Source organism: Epinephelus fuscoguttatus, linkage group LG2 (genome assembly GCF_011397635.1).
Source record: "Epinephelus fuscoguttatus linkage group LG2, E.fuscoguttatus.final_Chr_v1".
Classification (NCBI taxonomy): Eukaryota; Metazoa; Chordata; class Actinopteri; order Perciformes; family Serranidae; genus Epinephelus; species Epinephelus fuscoguttatus.
In genome coordinates, this window is record NC_064753.1 from 17929699 (window position 1) to 17950669 (window position 20971).

The 20971-nt window shown below is 40.5% G+C and overlaps 1 protein-coding gene across 1 annotated transcript in view; it reads right to left on the reverse strand.

Moving 5' to 3' along the window:
* Nucleotides 1-20971, reverse strand: part of LOC125900806 (protein unc-13 homolog C-like) — a 106631-nt gene that overhangs the window by 47538 nt on the left and 38122 nt on the right. Inside the window, exons 12-14 of the mRNA XM_049596043.1 lie at nucleotides 20530-20658; nucleotides 12343-12476; nucleotides 9860-9945 (exon numbers count right to left, since the gene is read on the reverse strand). Coding sequence (XP_049452000.1) covers nucleotides 9860-9945; nucleotides 12343-12476; nucleotides 20530-20658 — 349 coding nt within the window. The remainder of the gene's footprint in view (nucleotides 1-9859; nucleotides 9946-12342; nucleotides 12477-20529; nucleotides 20659-20971) is intronic.

The window sequence follows — 20971 nt, forward strand, 5'->3', positions numbered from 1 at the left end:
ATTGATATTAACCCTTTATTAAGGTACAATCTTGATTCGGGTGACATGGGGATCTCCTTCCCTTTTGGCAGCTAGTGATATGCTCTGTTTATCTTATGTGGAGGTTTGGTGAGCCAGCTCCACACCACCTGACCACTGATATCTATTTGAGTCTTAACGCAAATTAGGACATAGACCTGTCTGTAAGTGATCATATAAAATGATAATAATGATTGATAAGTGTTTAAAAAACTAATGTTACAAACAGAGAGTGACCTTTATCATGTAGGTAACTGAATTGAATGAATGAGTGAATGATTTCAACCACAGCCATTCACTCTCTCACGTCCTCCTCCTCCTCCTTCTCTTGCTTCTTATTTTATCCTCTCTCTTTTTGTCTTCCCTCCTACCTCTCTGTTGCTCTCCTCCTCTCTCTCTCTCACACACATTCAGAGATTCACAGATGCTAAAATTAGCAGCATCCATTTCTGCACCAGCACTGGCACTGAAGGCCTCCGAGCAGGAAGCAGGGGATGCATCAAAGACTTCATTAAGTAATGCACGTGCACATGTGTGCACACACACCTACACACACAGAGTCCTCTTTTATTCTCATTCATTCTTTCATACTTACATGCACAGCTCAACGCTTGCATGGCTGCACACACAAACATGCCTGCATGCACACACACACAAACGGAGAAACCAACAAAGCAGGACATGCTGGCCCGCCTCCTTCAGGGTGTCTATGTCAGCCACCCCACCAGTTATGAGTGCCTTCTTATATAAACAGGTCACTCTGAGTTACTTCCATTTGTCTGAAAGACGGGAAGCAACCTGGACTGGCTCAGTATAGCAACGGGACTCCTACCACCTCATTATTGTCATTCACTGTGTGAAAGCAAAAGCAGTACATGTACAAATGGAGGAATATGCACACACACAGTGCATGATGCATATGCACAGCATGCTACTGACAGTATTTGACAGTATGATGGGGGAGAGGAGACGTCACACCAGGGAATTAAAGAAAACTTCCTGGGCACTTTTCTTTCACAACAGATGCAACACATTGGGTGCGTTTGTAAACAGTCACTCTGAGCACCAGAGCGCACTCCGGCACACAATGGACTTTTGTAAATTCGGTGCGCTGTTGAAATATACTGTACCACACTCTTGAAGGGGAAGAAGGAACTCTGAGGAGCGTCAAAACACAGTGAACGTGTGATCAACAGCTGGCATAGCAGGAACTGTACTCGCAAAATGCAACAACTGGACTAGAAGTTTTTAAGTAACTTTTTTGTCATACGATTTAATAAAACATTAAGTTAGCTAGGTAACATTTAACTAACTCCTCATATTAGCTTAAAGTCTACATTTCTAACTTACTTTCATAGTCATAATATTACAGTCTACATCATGTCTCATCGTGATCATCTTTTCATCTCTCGTCCTCCTCACTACACTGCTACATTTTTTATTATACATATTGATAGGGAAGATTTTCTTTAATTCATTTTAATGTAATGGTTTATTTATTCATATGGATATAGAACGCTCTTTTTCTTCGAACCACAGCACTTTCACTTTAGAGTAGAGTGTCAAATTGGATTTACGAATGCACCAACTGAATCAAAGATGACCTCAGCAATCAGTTGCTGGTATCCCATTAACAATTTCTCACCTGTGTACGTGCAGCCCAATGATTGTTTCGTGACTGATCTATGTAGTGTTGTTTCTTAAATAGCGATGATGTGAAGGTGATGAAGGAGACTCCGATGACAGTGTCTTGCTTGCATAAAGAAAAGGTTTATTACAAGAAATACAGCATCTATCAAGCATCTAGAATGCTTGGAGAGGTTCTCGGCCAATGTGAACTGCTCTGAAAAACAGCTCCAAATACCCTGCTTATATAGACTCGCTGTTTCTGTGAAATGTGAGACAAAGTCAAACAGACAACAGAGGGTCACCCTAGTTGGACTTCACCAAACCTTAACCCTGGGCCATAAATATCTTCTTGACCCTGACCATATATACTTTTGACCCTGGGCCCCTTACTGGTCATCTGTTCCAAAGCTTCAGAGCAAATGATAATACACTACAGTAGAAAGCAGTGAGCCATTATTAGACTAATTAAATCCTGTGTGGTTTCAATGTTTTTTTTTCTCCATATAACCAACTATGTTCTTTTCTGTAGCCACTCTGTTTTTATAGACTTCTAACACAGACACACTAGCATATGCCAGATACATGTGTCTATGACCAGACCAATTTAAAGAACAATTCACTTTTTCTAATAATAATAATAATGATATACTACTCCGACTACTACTACTTATAATAATAACATACTTACTTTTTTATCCACTTGGAGAACTGATATATAGCCACACTAGTTACACAGCAGCAATGCATTCTGACAGGCACGTGCACAGATAGACCCCAGGTGGTGTTCAAGCACCTTTACAGCCTCTTACTGTATAAGCACCCTTTAGGCATGATTTTTTTTTTTTTTTTTTTTTTTTTTTTAGATATCTTTTAATAATTTTATATGTTAGTGTTTAAGTTTGCAACATGGCATCAAATCTCAAGTAAAAGCGAAAACTACACCTGAGTCGAGCCCCTGATTCTCTCTTTTCACAGCCACCACAGTTAACATACTAAAATCAAGCGCCCTGCAGAGCAGCATAAATGTCTCCCTGATCTTCACTCATGGACCGCCAGGTGATGATGATGTTTGCCCCAAGCCTCCACATTGTTTGTCAATGTTGTGAAATTAAAGCACTATTAAAAGATCTCAATACAGCCAGTCTAGCTCAGGCAACAGCCCACCATTAAACCCAATGACAACTAAGCTAGTCTGGCATAAAATCACACCGTCTCCCACAAACTCTGTCAGATTCAGGTTCGCCAACTGCTGGGTGCGAGCAAAGACAGATACTTAATTGCTTTCCCATTTTCATCTGTGTTTATAAACCAAAACTCAACATGAAATACTGTCTACGTCTCCCACACAGTGGCTCTGTTAATTCATTTAAACAAATCTGACATGCGGTTTACTGCCACAAGAAAATGCTGTGCACAAAGAGCGCAGGAGGAGGAGATGAGGAGAGGTTAGTGCGGAGCTGCAGCCTCTGCACACGTCTGTTCTCTTCTGGTGAGGAGAGGAGAGGAGAGGAGAGGAGAGGAGACTTAGCCTGACTGTCTAGTTCGGAAGGTAGATGGTTGATTCATTACTTAATTTAATCAGAAAACTGCATTTTTCAGTTTTGTGTGTTTTGTGTGTTTGAATGTTTTTTATTATTTTATAGACTAGAGTGTGCACAATGTGGCGTTGTTTTCCTTGTTGTTGGCTGTTATAAATAAATGATAAACGTAGAAAGTGAATGTGTAACAGCAGCCAGGTGCATAAATATATCTTATTTATGAGGTATTAAGACGCCTTATAAGTAAGATATACAGACATTTACCCTGCTCCTTATACCTTAATTACACATATGTAGGCCTCAAGAGCCCTTTTGGTGGCAACAGATACAAAGAAACCTACTGACATGGCACGCTTTGCTAGCTTATAAAAAAAATAACACAAGTGAAAAGGGTGCCCTTTTTCATTTAAAATAAAAACAAAAACCACCTGAATGATGCACATTCTCATCACCACCACCACCATCATCATCATCATCATCATTATCAACAAAAACTATACTCTCATACTTGTGATATTAAGTGTGAGTCATACACAGGATCAGCAAATAAAAGCAGAATCTGGTTTCCAGGTTACAGCTGGCACCATCTGTTTTTTTATGTGATTAAACAGTCCATACAGTAAAGCACATTATGCAGTTTAACGTGCATGCTTGCACCACACTGTTATGCAGTTTATGAGCTGTCAAACCCTCCTTCATTTAACTTCTAGCTTGTCTCTGACAAACCAAACCTAGAACTCCCGACAGCTAGTAGGGCCAACAAGAAATGAGCAATAATTCATACAAAGTGCTCCTTTGAGGAACATGACAGTCATGTCCTCCTCCTGGCACGTGTCCCTGTGGGCAGGCAGTGATGTACTGACAAGATGAAGCAAGAGGAGGCAAAGCAGGGGAAGAGGGTTCAGGCTCAAGGAGCGAGAAAGGGGGTATATGTGACTGAGTGCATCCATGAATCTTGTCTCCTCTTGTAACACGGACACCCTCAGGCAAATCAGACATAAACACACACACACACACACACACACACACACACACACACACACACACACACACACACACACACACACACACACAGCCCAAACCTGCTGTGACAGCAGTCAGTAACACCCTAGGTGGTCACATGCCCAGCTGCCCTTACTCAGATGTACACACATACACACAGTCACAACTGCTCTGTGTGTCCCTCTCCTTCTCTTTATTGATCTACTTAACTGTGCATATTATCCTTCATGAAAGGGAAAACACTAGTGATCTAAATAGTTATTGTGCTATCATGAAGCTGTGCTGTTTAGCCTAAAGTGCTGTAATCTTTTGAAAGTAATAAACCTGTAGCGCTGCTTTTGTTTAGGTTATCACTTGGTTCAATAACTCCCATAATAAACAGCGTAAGGAAAACGACATTGGGGCACCCACAAGACTTCACAGACTCAACCACTCCCCCCTCCACAGCGCGCCAGCTGGTTTCATTCTGCTGGAAAGTCTGGGAGTTGCAAAGTGAAAGTTCGGGGCCCCTGGAGAATCGTCTGCATGATTCGCTGCTAAGAAGGGAGGCAACGAACTCCCCTCATAGGTGACCCGCTGGGCAGTGGTAAGAACCGATGTCGAATAGGAGATTTAATTATCTTAATCTTAATTTAGGATTCCTTCGTTCCCGATTTATCTTCACATAGGCCTACTCCCTCACTATCGCCAAATCAAATAACCCACACATGTGTTACTTCTTGTTTAATCCATTGTACATACTGGTGATTTTGTGTTATTTCATATTATCCTCATTCATTTATTCAGTTGTTACCCATTTAGGTTAAATAAATTTTCATTTATCACCAAGTCGTTGTCTGTGGATATTTCTTTTGAGCAGGAATTAAGATCACTGTATGGAGAATTCATAACCCATATATTGAAATTGATTCATTATTGATAAGTGTGCTGACGAATTAAAAATTGGTTTATGGAGTTATTAATTTGATTAGTCGCTTCCCTCATTAGGTGGGTGGTGCCCCAAACTTTATTATGAGTGCAAACATTCTCAAAAAGGTATTTCCCCTACATTTAGCACTATTTATGGAGCTAACATTGTTAATTACTAGCCACCGGCTCAGCCACCTCCATGTTGAGAACTATCCATGCAGCTCATATGCTCTGAATTTCACATAGAGCCCCTTGAAATTTTGTTTACATTTTTGGGATTGATAATGCTTTGTTCACATTCACAGTAAAAACATTGCATTGCAAACATTGCTTTTGGTGTGCAAAACACACATGTTCCAGCTCTGGCTTTGTGATGATAGATTACAAACCAGTAATTGTTCGTTAATAAAATGTTGGACTACTATAATTTCTAGAGCCAGACTGCTTAATTACTACAATCCGCTACCCTTAATTTTACAGAATTTCTGTTGGCTGGATTTTGTGCAAAATCTGGTTTGTGTTACAAAACAAGACATACGGAAATCACTCCCCTCTTCAGTACAAACACAGACACAGTTTCAGGGAGTGTTGCATTGCCAGATGATGAAACAAGGTTGATGGAAGAATTATTTTCACAGTGTTTTTTGTCTTTGGGGAAAAGGAAGGAGATGAGGTAACAAGTAACAATATCCTATTTATGACAGAAGGCAACGGAAGTCTGAGAATATTTAACTTTAACATAACCACTTATGTGAGACAGAGGCTACTGATAGTCTTGACTGTTGCCTCATTTGTTTTCAGTAAATACTACACCAAGATAACACAGTTCATTTTATCTTAAGGATATGGTGAATGTTAAAAATTATACTCATGGAATTGTGAGAAAAAGTCAGGATCAGTGATTCAGTGTAAATCTGAGTACCCATAATCCAGACATCTTGCCACTATATAGCTGCTCATCACCTCATCACAGAAACACACATCCATATGTGCACACACTTGTGAAGCTGCCTGTCTCATTAAAATCTGATGCATGGGTACATTTATATGCATAGAGGCCATACACAGTCTATCCAAAAAGCAGATCATATTTCAAACCATCTCATATGTAAAATCATATTGCATGTACAGAATCTATATACCTACTTAATGTATGTGTGGGTATATAAAGACACCGCAGTTTGCAGTGGCACCTGGTTACCATAGCAACCCAAGATGGCTTAGCGCTGGGAATGCAGCAGGTATGTGCTGTGCAGATGAGGATAAATCACCAATAAGCTCCTTTGGTGCTTCTCTGCCTTTTTTCTTACACAGAGTCTAAAGAGAATTTCCTGATCCTTGACCTCAATCAGATCCCTGCTTCTTTTAAATCTGTCTCTCCTCCTTTTCTGTCACCATCTAAGTAGCAAATATCATGCCCTTTGTCATGTCTACTTTAACATAGAGCTGGTTCACAGGTTCAGCTTGAACCGGGCAAGATATGTATGAAAAAAACCTGCATCAATTTAAATGTTGGGCCGCAGCAGATAAAAGCAACACATGAGAGGTGCAACACATTTGCTTTGATTTCCAAAATGTTGTTGGGAATGGTAATCTTCTCCACCCACATCAAATACAAAAAACTGTGTCCTACACACACAAACAAGCATTCAGTCCAGAGAAAGTCTGGCTTTGATCTGAATTGATCACTAAAGTGAGAAGAATTTGATAAACATGAGCATAGTGTGTACAGCGTACTAATGTTAAAATGCATGATTTCTGGCTAATGAAGCTCAGGCTGAGCTGGAGATAGAGCGGGCGGGGATTGAAGTCAAAACCCACGTTAAAATGGGCCACATCTGTCTTCCTGCCAGCAGAGTAGATCTGAGATATATTGCTTAATCACTGTGAGTTTCTGCTAGAAAAAAGACCTACTTGTGTTAACAAAATATATTAAATTTATGTGTCTTTGTACGGGGACAAGTATGTAGCCTAAACTGATACAGCACTCCACAGCATTTAGTGCCTCAGCTAACTTGCTGTGAATGGTTCTAGATGGGCCCTTACAATACAACTCGACAACAGATGCACAAGAGACAGTATAAAAAGCCAATTCAACAATAACTATGTACATTAAGAACACAAAACTCAGAACTCAACAGGTAAATTCAGACAGAACAACGCAAGAAAACTATCATACAATAAAGCACCATAAAACAAAAAGCACTAGATGATTCATGACTACATGACTTAGCCCTGTTCAAAACCATTTCAGCTTGAGTTTAAAGGCTCTGTATGCCCCATTCAGAGCATTAATATAACAGCAAGCAAATGACTATTTGCTATTTAAAGATATAGTGTAGTAATGGTGTCCTGAGCAGAGAATGAAGTCATGCTCCCCTCTGTGTGTGTGTTGTAATCCGAGATTCTCTGTTCGTTGTGGTGATCACTGTGCTGGCTGAGCGTGCATGTTCTTGCCCTGTGAGTGTATCCCACTGACAAGCTCATTGCTGCTGCTCTGCACTGTGCTCATGCAGCAGTCAGACTGTTCTCATACACTCATGGTATGTATACCTACAAAACAGTAATGCACCAGAATTCGTACATAAACCATGTAAACATGAGCCAATAATTAATGTGCTATATCCCACGTAATCAAGAAGGCTGCAACCACGTGATTAAGGTGCTGACGGGAGTAAAGACCAAATAACTGCCTTAGGAGGCAGGTTGGGATGGTAATGGGTCAAACAACACAGGACTTTTCCCCAGGAGCCTGATGTTTGAAACGGTTTGAAACCAAGTAAACTTTGAGTTATTTTAGGGTACGCCTGACACCGTGTTTGTTTTCCTTAACCTAATCCCTGTAACTTTACATTGAATACATAATTTTATGTAAAGTATGTAACATCATTTGCTGCTATAGGAACCATCAACACATTCTCACTCCGACCTTGTCTGACTTCACAGGAAATGTTCACTTTGTATCTGTCGCTTTCAAAACTAGTGTACTACGTTGGTACAACAATGACTTTTTTCCCCCTACAACAACAAACACATGTGGCTAAATGTAGCCAACAAACTCATGCGGTTGGGTTTAGAAAAAAAAAATCACAGGGTTTGGCTTGACACTCATTCGAGTAATCAACACTGGCCTCCTGGTAAAAGTCGGTGGTTCTTGGTCCGGTTAACTACTTAGATTTTTTCCCCCCTTAACTTTCATTGTTGTCCTGCCACATTTCCCCCTGAGGCCATCAGGCGCCATTACACACTGACAGCACCCGGCTGTATATCATGCCAATGTGAAAGGACAGCTTTGTTCGTTGGTGTCTGACAGGGAAGTCACTGCTCAAGCGCTGGTATTCATTGACTTTGGAATGAGACCGTGTTGGAACCGTTGCATGTGTATTTTTGTAAGATATCATATAAGCCACTGTATGAGAATATGAGCCATCTCAATGTTAAGAACTCTATGCAGATGATCCTGCTCCACACTGAATCATAGGCATGCTCTAAATGTCCCATAAAGCTCCTTTAAAATGATCCCAGTCAGAATTCAGTTTGAGTTCTGCTGGTAAGGTATTCCACATGTTGATTCCTGGAACAGAAAAAGCTGTTTGGTCCAAATTAGGATTTACATGAGGGCACCTTGAAGGTCCTGTTGGATACTCCATGTCTTACTGCACCCACAGCTCTAAATGAAATCTGAGGAGCCGATTCTGTTGGCATTTATAGATGAGTTTAAGTCCTAAATGTGAAATACATTTTGCAGCTTATTTACTGTTTAAATTAGGCACAACGTGGCTGCTATGGAATGATGGATTTACGCTCTTGAGTAATTAGTGATAGTGGAAGAAACTGATTGATGATTCTGGCTCATGGTAGATTACAGACTGTAAATTACTCCTTTCATATGGTGCAAAATTCCCTTGTTATGCCTCTATCCTAAACACTGCAGGCAACTCTTCTAATATACTAATTGCATTATACAGTTACAATGTAATATAATAAGTTCAGTACTTGAATAGATAAGGGCTGCTGTGTATCCAATATTATGGTATGTTTCAGGGATGAGATTTCAAACTGACCTACTACTACCTACCTACCATTGCCTGACGGTTCTAAAAGCTGCCCACTAGTCATGGGTTAAAGTCCGAGACACACAGACACAACCCTAAATTGTAAATCACCTTAACCTTCACAAGTCCCTTAAATAATTAAAAAGTAAAGTCTATACTTCGGAGATTTTCCTCTTATCTTATATTGCTTGTGAAAAGAATTGGACCACACAGGTACCAAAATACAGGAACACACACACACACACACACACACAGACACAAATCCAAGCATCTCTCTTCGATTATACCACCGATCAATTGTTTATCTTGATTAAAAGAAGTTCTCTATATTGATCAATACAATGAAATCCAGGAAGTGTAGATAGGCAGCTGAGCTGACCACAGCCAGAAACAGCCGATAAACAACACCGTGACACCAGCCAATAAACAGCACTCAGATACAGAGAGGCACAGCACAGCAACATTTCACACTTATTCCTGAGTAGTTACACAGGGAAGAGAAAGCAACAAATTAGAATTAAATGCTAATTAGTGAATAGCTAACAAGTAGCTACACATTCTCAGCAGTGACTACTCAGGATGTTGTGTAACCTATTATTCTTCGCCAACACTCGATCCATTTATACCATTTATCTTCAGCTCATTCACTCCCTTAAACACACACGCCCTTGAGCAAAAGATAATTGTCTGATCAGCAGCATTACTCACCTTCCATTGCATACTTCATATCCAGGGCGAAGAGGCTCCACGTGATCTCGGCGCTGATCTTGCCCACATTCAGCTCCTGTGGAAACCTGGTGGAATTGAAACGGATTCCAATCAGACTCATTTCCGTATAATGACACGCTTGACTGGGTGGCCTGATGGCTTGGCCCAGCCTGAAATCTCTAACAAACGACTTAACAGATGTGCAAGAAGACATGGTTGGTGAATCTCATAATCTAATAATCCCCCGTCATTTCCAGACCTGGTTGAATTGGGGCGGAATGGAGATGCATGCACGGGGCTTAAAGATGAGAAAATGTGCAGGAGGGAATGACACAGCAAAGGATCGAGAGGGAAAGGGAGACAGAGAGGGTGGCAACCTATTTGGAAAGTAATCTGCTATTTCGAATGCCAATAGATTTTTAGTCAAAGCTTGAATGTGAGGTGTCAATGGTTTAATTATCCGTATCTTCAGACAATGATGGGAGGACGTTTATAGATGATGGGGCCTTGGCCTGAGAAAGGTCAATTTATTCGGAAATGTTTTACTTTTGCAGGAGACCGCCCTGTTTCCAAAAACAAACACATTTGTCCAACGATTTTTATTGAAACAGTAATCAACTGCTCAGCCCGAACACTCTGCCAGAAACCACCGCCCAAGTGTGCCTGAACACACACACACACACACACACACACACACACTTTCCTTTTCCCACCCCAACCTTCAGCACATCCTTTTGTGAAACAAAGGAACAAACAGTGAGACAAGAAGGCGGATTTGTGCTCCCAGTGGCAATTGGAGGGAAAAAACAAACAAGAATCCCAGAGACAATTGCACTCTCTTTCATCTCAATCACTGTCAGAATCTTTCTCTCAATCTCGGTTATTCTTCGGTCTCATCGTGCACACACATGGCGCGCTGTGGGCGAGGCAGACAATGAAAAAAAATCGTCATGGCAAAAATGAATGTAACATCTGCAGCTCCTGTGCATGCCTGTAGATGTTTACAATCTACTTCTCCTTGGTGAAATAAATGATGTTATGTGGTTTACAATCCGCATGATGAGTATTCCTGGAAATAATCTCTAAAGCTTCTTATCCTTTACACTTTTAAAAACAACTGCAGCATCCAATTTTATATTTCCAATCATAAAATAAATTCTGTAAATAAGTCTATTGGCACAAAAAAATTCTAGGCTACATTCCCAAGTAAACAAGTAAGCACAGAACAACAGAGTAACATTTTAACATTTTTCCCTCTGGCAGCAGCACCCATTATTTAAAGGCAACGCGTCCAGAAATGGGTTTATTGTGAAAAGCATCAGAGTTGCTGTCACTCTGGAACTTGACCAGGGGAATGTGAAGGAAAGGGGCATAAATATTGCAAATCTATCATTAGACAGTATATGAGAGAAAGCTCAGGGCATAAACAGAGTCTTAATAAGCATCGTAAATCAGTAGGAGGAGGGAGAAAGAAAAGGGGCAGGCGAGAGAGTGTGAGAGGGTATGTATAAGTGAGACAGAAAGAGAAAAATATGCTTCATCTTATTTCTTCCAAGGCTCCACTCTGTTTTCTTCAGGTCGGGTAATTTGTTTGATTTTATTAACCAAATCATCGGAAGGACGCAAACACAAACGTCCCCTCAACACCGTCACCACAACCAGCCCTCTATCCTTTTTCCCTACAACAAAACTCTCATCTGTTATATAATTCAGCAACACTGTGTTTCCCCTTTTATCCATCCATACTATGGCTCACCATACAAACAAAGCTTTTTTTCTGGCTGCCTCACAGCCTTCTTGCGCAACACTGTGCTCATTCATCTCTTCAAAATCAGTAAATACATTTTTCAAAATTTCAGGAGCGAGGAGTTTTTTGTTTTCCCCTCACATTCTTTAAAAAGAAAATATCTTAAAATGAATTAAACTGAGGTGATACTTTCAGAGGGATCTCTCTACCTTGTCTATTTAATCATGTATGATGAATAATGGAGGCTGATTGGCCTTAATTAAGCCAAATAAATACAAAATAACAGCAAAAATATATATATAAATATTGCACAATAAGTAAATATTTAAACAGCACGAGGCTTATTATAGACCCGAACATTACATATTATTAATCTTTTTACACAGTATTTCCATATCAAACACTTCCTTAAGCCTCCTTTCAAGTCAACCTCATCTATGTCCATTTCGTTACAAGTGGTTGGGCAGAAATCACAGCATGAAGCTTCAGAGCAAGCACTGCAAACTCAGCATCTCTCTGCATGTTAAGTGTGTTTGCAGTATGGTCATTTATGCCTTTGAAGTTAAATGGAGGACACATGGTTACAAATGTTATAATGTTAACACAATGTTTAACAATGCATGTGTAATGAGAATGCCTAAAAGCTGGCATAGCAAATAATCAAGTACACATTAAACACGTGTTTGAACATTTACTTGGTAAAAATACATGGATGGTGTAATAAAGAAGTACATACTGGTTAATGACTGGGGTGTAAGCTGTTCGGTCCTCATCGATTACAGACACCATGAGAGTGATGAGTTTTGGCCAGAACTCCAGGTTCTTTATTGACGGACCCTGCTCCTCTCGGGGAATGTCCTGCTTCCGGCTCTGTGGAGAATAAAATTAGGATGGTGAGAGTCTGAAGTAGTTTGAGTTGAAGACAGTTTGAATGTGTTGAAGGTGAAGCAGAAGACATGATGATAGCAAAAATCTGAATTCAGCGATTTTGCAAAAATTATAAATTGGCCTGAGATCACAAAAAGAAGACCATACACACTCTAACACATTTATATATTCTGTATTGCACATCATAATATTATCTTATGGCATTATTTATATGATTGGTACCATACATGCAGTTTGTATAAATGATAATAAATAAGGATCAGGAATTTAGTATTATGGTCAAAAGTTCACAGTGTAAGGACAACAATGTAGTAAAACTGAGCAACCTTAAAGGGGCTCTATGCAAAGATCAGAGCATACAAGTTGCATGAACATGGTTCTCAACATGGAGGTGGCTGAGCTGGTAGCTAGCAGCTAACAGTGCTAACTCCAGGTTAAACTATGGCGACAGTGTTGACTAAGCTAACAGGGTTAACCAGAGCGTAACTGGAGGTTGGGCCTTGTACTTTCACAATGATGCTGTACCGATATCAGAAGTAACCACCATATGAGCAAAGTGCAAAGCGGTTGCAATGAGCTAGCCAGTGAGATACACATGTGCATTCACATGCACAAGCAGCTGGATCAGCTTTCCACAACAAAACCACAGAGAAACTCAGATTACAACACACACAGAGGTTGCATGACTTCATTCTTTGTTCAGGACACCATTACTGTTCATGGTTAGCTTTTTTTTTTTTTTTTTTTTTAGCGATAATGTAGTTATTAGAGCTGCCCCTTGAAAGTCAGAGATACAAATCTTTAGTTGGAGATCCCCAGTCAGCTGAGATTACGTCAACTCGAGCAGCCATATTTTATTTTTATTTTGTTGCTAGTCAGTGGGCAGCGTACAACAGGGGACATTCTGATTCCAAGATTTTGCTGCGGAGTGAGCGCTCTTGACTTTGAAGCTACTCTTTGGTACAGATAGCTGTGGCTATGGACATGATGCAGCAGCGTGACGGCAAAGAGTATGCACCGTTTAGAAGTGGTAAACTGACAGCTAACAGTCCCTTTATGCAACAAAAACTTTGGGGTTTGTTTGATATTTAGTGTTGGCAAAAAATGTTGTTGGCCATTCCCACCTGTCGTCAACACAGGTGGCTCGTTTACTATATGTCCTCCTGAGCCAGTTTACACTTTAAAACTTTACACGGAAAAAAAAAAAAAAAAATTGTTAAATATTTGTATTGAACAGCCAAATATGATTCAACTCAAATAATTCTGAGTCAGGTACAGCCGTCACAGCCCTAGTATTTACGTTCTGTGATTACTGAATATAGAACTTATCATTGTTAGTGGCGGAGTCTGCCATTCCTGCAGTGGATTCAAATTACCGTCTCATTTACAAAGGATCCACAGGAGAGAAATGATGGATGTCTGTAATCCAACGATATCAGCCTCACTGTTTGTTGTTCTTTTTATCTATTGATGGTGCAAACTGAATCCTTCCTACTGCAGCTCATTTATAATGGAATGTGTTTTTTATTGGAAACGCAGTGTATTTTTTCTTGTCCACAAAAAAGATGGTGGATTAATGGTAAATATTGCAAGGACTAAGTTGACAATAAGAAACAGACACAGTGAGCTGCAGGCTGTACACATCTATCTCTTCATCAAGGCAATAAACTACTGTTACTGCACCTTGCTGTTGGGTGGAAATTTACTTGTGCCATGTGCAGCATAAAATCAGATCATGGTTGCTCATAGCATGATGGGAAACTTCAGATTATTGACTGACCTCTTTATTCCAACACCGTGAATTTATTTGGTTGCACCAGAAACTGATACAGCTATTGTAATGAGTTTTGCCAAATCAGAAATTTTATGGATTACAACTTTAAAGTTTTTCAGATCGTAATCACCACCCAGTAATGTGTTTATGTAGCTGTGGGTGTGCGTCAAAGTGTGTTGCAGAAATATCGGTGACTGTCCCGGGGCGAAAGGTGTTAAAAATGAAACCTCTCACTGACTCTACCATCTGCTCACCCCACACTGTGCAACCACACTGATCTCCAGTCAGCAAGTAACTGTCACAGTCTTTCACTCAGCCATGAACAGGCTGCACAAAAATGAGCAAGGCTCTGCACACAGAAAACACAAAGCTGAGTGCACATATTGGAACAAACTCAGGCATACTGACAGATCTGTATCATACCCGGACATGATACCATGCAAACACACCCGCGCTTATGCATGCTGACAATGACAAATATAATCTAGGACTCTGGACTCTGGGGACATCCCCTCCCAACAGGATACAATACACATTCTCCCATCTTTGTATGTAAATCAGACTAAAGCTAAATGTATGTTTGATGAAAAGAAAATTGTGTTAAAAATGAAATGTGTTCCAATCAGTTATTGAATAATTTAGGTTGAATTATTTAACAACCCTGGTCTTATTGACTTTGGTGCAGCACATAGAGGAGATGTACTGTAGTGAGAGCTTGGGAAATGGAAATGCAACACGAGTCAATTTATCATTGATGCAATCCTTAGAACCTAATCAGCTCCTACAATAATCAACTTTTGTCTGATGCCGTTGATTCTTGTTTCAAATATCTGGTGATGCAAGGCAGACGTTGCAACTGGAGGAGCTGCAGAATTTAATCTCACAGAAACAAGAAACACAGAAATGGCTTACAGCTGATTCTGTGACAGTCGATCGTGTCAACCCAGGGTTCTCTACTTTAATCACTGGGGTTTGGGGCTGCAAAAGTTAAGTCTATCATCCTGTGTGTCACAGTCATGAAAATAGATTACGACTCATTCCATGGGTGGTTCAATCCCAAGCATCATATTGATCAAAGGCTCATGAATTTCCACTTTGTATATTCACTTATGTTGCCTATGTCACAACACGTGAAAAATGCACTAGCTTCCAATGTGGAGGCAACAGGGAGCTTTATATTTAAGTGAATCTTAACAGAAAGACTGTGCTGGGACTTGCAATTTAAGCTTGATGCATGTTAACCTGAGTTCACATGTACCCAGTGGAGTAGAATAAATCATGTATAGTATGCGCTGCTAGAACTGTCGAAGAACGGCTGAGATGTGAAACAACACTGGTAAGTGAGATCATAAATAACAAAAAACAGCACCAGAGACAGATCTGCTTGCTCCATTGATCATGAAATTCAAAATATTGAGCAGTAAACAAGCGATTACCTGTGAGAAGAAAAATAAGCAATTTATGTGTTTGGATCAAAGCTAGAAGAAATAGGCCTGCAATCCTTTTTGGCGCCTTACTCATAGTTTGTGAAATTAGGACAGTGATAGCTACTTCAAAGAGGAAGGTTTGGTCTGGTATGAGAGGCCTGGGCCATCAGGAGGAGATATGCTATGACATGCAACAATGTACATTTCTGTTAAAGGGGACCTGTTATCCTGGCTGACACTGGGCAAGAGGCGGGATACACCCTGGACAGGCTGCTGTGAGGTGACATTGCTAACCACTGCACCACTGTGTCCCCTCTACTTTACCTCCTGTCTCTCTAAGTTGACTCCCCACAAAAGCCCAGTCTGCCCTAGGTGGTCGGTGTTTCTGGGTCTTCTGCATCTTGACTTCCCTGCAGCGTTATTTTGGATTGTGAATGACTGTATGCAGTATAGCAGCACTTTTTTACCGTAAAAAATCACCAATAAAAGCTTCCAACTCAAAATCTTCACAACTGTTCACGTGCCAGCAGGAATACAATCCGAAACCAGGGAGAAATCGGCAACCAAATTTACATGTTACACTGATGTTAGCATGTTTAGCATGTAGCTACATGTAGCAGTGTGCTTGCAACCTGGCAATGACTGTAATGGAGTATGGTGGCACTTTCTACTGCAAAAAAAAAAAAAAAAAAAAAAAAAAAAATCTCTTCTAAACCAAAATCTTCACAACTGGACATGTTTAGGTTAAATATCAGAAACTGTGGAGAAATGAACACCGGCAACCAAGATTACATATTTCCCTGACGCTAGCATGTAGCCTGATGTAGCTACGTAATGTTAACAGTTGCAGCAGTGTGCTTGGAGCGATGACCATACAAAGAAATCCGTCACAGGCTGACATCATCTTGTCTTGAAAGTAGAAAAAACATTTGAAACAGAGTATTCAATATAGTCTGAATCCTGAGGTGTTTTGCTTTTAAATTCAGTATGTTTACCACATAAAGAAAATGAAACTTTGGCCATGTTTAATAAAGACAACTGACATTGTAACATTTGATAGAAAATAGAAAAAAGCATAATAGGTCCCCTTTAATTGGAGGCATGATATAATGGAACAAATATCTCTGCAGGAGGTGACTCAGTTATGCAAAACCTGTCTGTGGGTGTAATATTGTGTGTGTGTGTGTGTGTGTGTGCATAGCTGTATGCATGTATGAAGGACACTGAAGGTTGTGTCATCCCCACCTAACTTAATGCAGCACGCGTCCGGCTAAAACGTAGTGTAGACTCCCTTTGCTCATCTGTATTCACCTCAAGTAGGCACAAACACATTGTTAAAGGTGATTAAGTAGCTTGCTGTCTTTTTACAGTCAACAACACACCCATGGGCTTCACTCTCACTTGTGCTAGGGAGGTGAATACTGTACTGAACCTACAGTGCAGTATAGTCTCACTGCTTGGTAGTGGTGGTGGTGGGGGGCAGTAGCAGAGATATTCACAGCGGCGTATCGCTCCTCTAGGGGGTAGCTAGTGGTTTATGTTTATTGTTTAGCACTTTCAGTCCCTGTGTGGGAGAAAATCAGCATTAGCATACAACTGGCTTCTCATCAATTCTTACAATGTGACACAAATTACAGAGGCTCTGATTGAAGGATGTTCGTGGAGAAGTGATCAAATTCCCGAGAGAAATAGCTGTGGAGGGAACTGAAGCTGCTGCAACGCATTTTAAGGCCCAGAGAAAAGAGGTTGTATGTGTAAACACTATACGTATGGAATACACACTCAAAGGCGCACATTCTGTAAACAAACAAACGTGTACTTCAAACACAGTTAAATCGAACACTTGGGTTTTGTTGACAAATATGTGATAATGTCGATGACAGACATACTTATCAAATCAATTTGTATTGCTTGCTCAGTAGCAAGTAGAGTAGGCTTCTTGCTCCGTCGCGGCTCTTCTCACATACCAGCACAGTGGATGCATACTTTTGCACACCTGTCAACAATCACCAAGCTCCCTCTTCAAAACCAAATTGCTTCTCTTCATCTGTCTGCTTATGCATTCATATTTGCATAATACATAAGCATGTACTGTATACATGTGCATTTTTCATAGATGCACGTGTATTTTACAAGGCCTATGCAGTCTATGCACCATCATCTCGAATCAAAATCACAGCGGATGAGCCAGAGAGAAATTGGTAGTTTTTCCTTTTGCTCTTCTCCATGATTCCTTTGCCCTCTTTCTCCTTCACCTTGCTGTTCAACATCTTCCTTTCTCTGCCAGGGTTTAAAAAACTGTTAAGCTAGATCCCCCCTGCCTCTCCCGCCCCCCACAGTCATTTTACGCTCAGGCAGAAGCAGAGAGCTTTGTTGTTATGTTATGCAAGATGCCTCGTTGTGGGATATTTCACTGCCTGCCTGGCCACCGTGTCAGCTCTTGTGTCGCCGCACTCAGTCACTGTTAGCAACTGGAGAATTGGGGTCTGAAATGTGTTCTATCCGCTGAGTCAAAGGCTACCTAGTGTAAGTCAACATAATAATTTAAAGTCACAGTGAGATTTGCTTTGGGGTGAAGCTGATGTCTTTTTCTTCTGCCGTGGAGGAAACATTGATGGAGAGGCTGTCAATTGTGAAACTGTGGTGGACGAAGATGTAATTAGTGAAAGCGTCTATCTCTCCGGTTTGGTAATTGCTTACAACCCCTCAGGCTGTTTAAACAAAGGAAGCTTATTATTCAACTTTTGAGCGGATTGCAGCCATTATCTTAAAAGACATTATCTTCTGAGGTGTGGAGGCCATTCTCCTTGGGAAGTAAACCGTAAAATAATCAGGCAGAACTGCCTGTTGCCTGATTATTACTCAGGCGAGGCCGAAGCCAGTAAACTAGCCCTTGGTAGTCTTCATGTGTTCCAAGAAGCAAACCATAACCGAGAACTGGGTGATGCCACGTTTCTTGGGAATGTAATTAATTGAGTCTGTGAGTTCTTAATATGAGAACACGCCTGCAGCTGCTTGTGGCATGTCAGTGATACATTCTAACATGAGGAGGCAGCTTACTCTCATGCCCGTTTATTTATATCATCCACGTTGAAAGCTATTTTTTGTGCTCATACATTATCCATCTCGACACTCAAGATCCAAAAAAGCCCTAAAAAGATGAGATGGTGATTTGAATCAGGTAAGTGCTGCCTGATGCTTGGCTGCTTTTATATGGCTCCTCTCGCAGACTCTCTCATTCTTGGAAGGTTGAAGTCCTTCATGCAAAGTTTGCAACAGACACAGTGCACATTTTTATTGTCTGGTAAATGTCAGTCATGACATATAGCTTATTGATTTCCAGCTATGCCATATTGAATTTATATTTTCTTGGCAGCGTCACCCATTAACACACACTGAAGCTGAAAGGGAAGGTGCAATGTCAGCTTTATGACAGGCTGAAGGTGATTCGTGATAAAGGCATGCAATGAGAGCTTTTCTGTCAACACCTGGCAGAAAATTTAAGAAAGAGTGTTTTTACCTTGAATTTGTGATAAATGAATTTGGAGTGGCCCTGAAGTGGTAACTCAATATTAACAATATTAATGATTTTAAAAGACTACCAGTAATTAAAGCAGATTTTTCAGGGATTCCTCCACACAAATTTAAGTAAGCTACACAATCTTGAACAGCTTACTTTTTCCAATGATGCAGAGACTCAAAGGCATTATCTGTCTATTATCTAGCTAGTGTTGCTAGCTGTCTGGCTAATTAGCAGATGCTGAGTTGCTAGTTTGTAGATTAAATGTGACTACACAAATCAGCAGAGCACGTATGCTGTCAGCTGCTTTGTTTACAGTGTTTACTTATGAAATCACTACTCAGAAATACGGAAAACATCACCAAAGATCATGTGCAATAACAACAGACACACATGCCATAAAAATACAAACTCTCTTGTTAGGAATAGTCTTTTTTATAAGACTTTGCTAAGAGTTTCTTTGCTCCGGATGGGCCGGTTTTTGGCCGGTTTTTGGCTGGGTTATGGCTTCCCACGGAAGCCATAACAACAAAAACAACACCCATAATAAAAGAAACAAAAGAACACTAAAGCTGAACAGCTGGCAGACAAATCCCGTACTAAAGCAGGGGCAAGCAAATGCAGCATTTTCACGACTGCAGTTTGCACTAACATTCAGCTTTTCAACATTTGCTGAACGTACAGAAGTTGCTCCAGCCACAGACGAGGTTATGTTCTTCAATGTTTTTTGTCTCAAGATGGGTGATAAGCACTGGGACAGGATTTCAGCCAACTAACAAAACACATCAATCTTTAAGACAAGAAACCAGATGTAAAAGGCAAAACCCTCAGAGCACAGTTTACCTCCCTGGTGTTTTTCTTTAAAAACATACAAGGAAATGTATGTCTGGGAAGGAGGCTGAGGAGGAAGGGATGTTGTCAAGGTTTTCAACCATGCAGCAGACCTTAGTTTGATTAGACTTTAACACTATCCACACCTTATAGCATAGCATCTCAACTTTGTCTTTATCATTTTGACGCAAATGGATGCATGCACAACTATAGTATTGTAACTCATCTTACTCAACCTGCACTTAGCTAAATTGTCTTAGTGTATGATTGGACGAGAGTGAAGTCCAAATGAGGACAAATTAAGCGTGTGTGCTGCTACATCTGCAAAATGTAATGTGAGGACTCTTCACTTTGTGGATGTCTTTGAGTTTGCAGAACTGCTGCAGAGAAGCTATACTGGTACGTGTCCAACAGTTGACTGACTTAAATGAGCTGAAAGGACTGATTGGTGGTGACAGTCAGAAGGATTTGGAAGAGGTTTACCTGGTCAAGGAGTTGGTTGTACAGTTCATGACAGTTATCAAAAATGTATTTGTATGTGGAGTCCAGACACGCCTTCACGCAGTCCTTCACAACCATACTGGCTCTGGGTGGACTCTGAAGCTCTTGTACCTGCACACACACAAATACACACGATTAAAAGATATGCTTTCAGGTTGAGGCGTTCTCCCACGTCTTATAGCAGTTCATTCTATGTAAGATCATCCAATAGCTATATATGATGTTAGCAACCCAAATCAATGACAGTTCCTGTGTCTGAAATGAATTCCTATGTGCAGTATCATCCATCAGTGGAGTGACAACGTAATGATATCATATTACATGTACATGAAATATTAATCCTAAGATATCGCTTGCTTGTGGAAAAAGGGCAGTCTTATTACATCCATTATGTATATCATAATTGACGTGCGGCCAGGCTGGC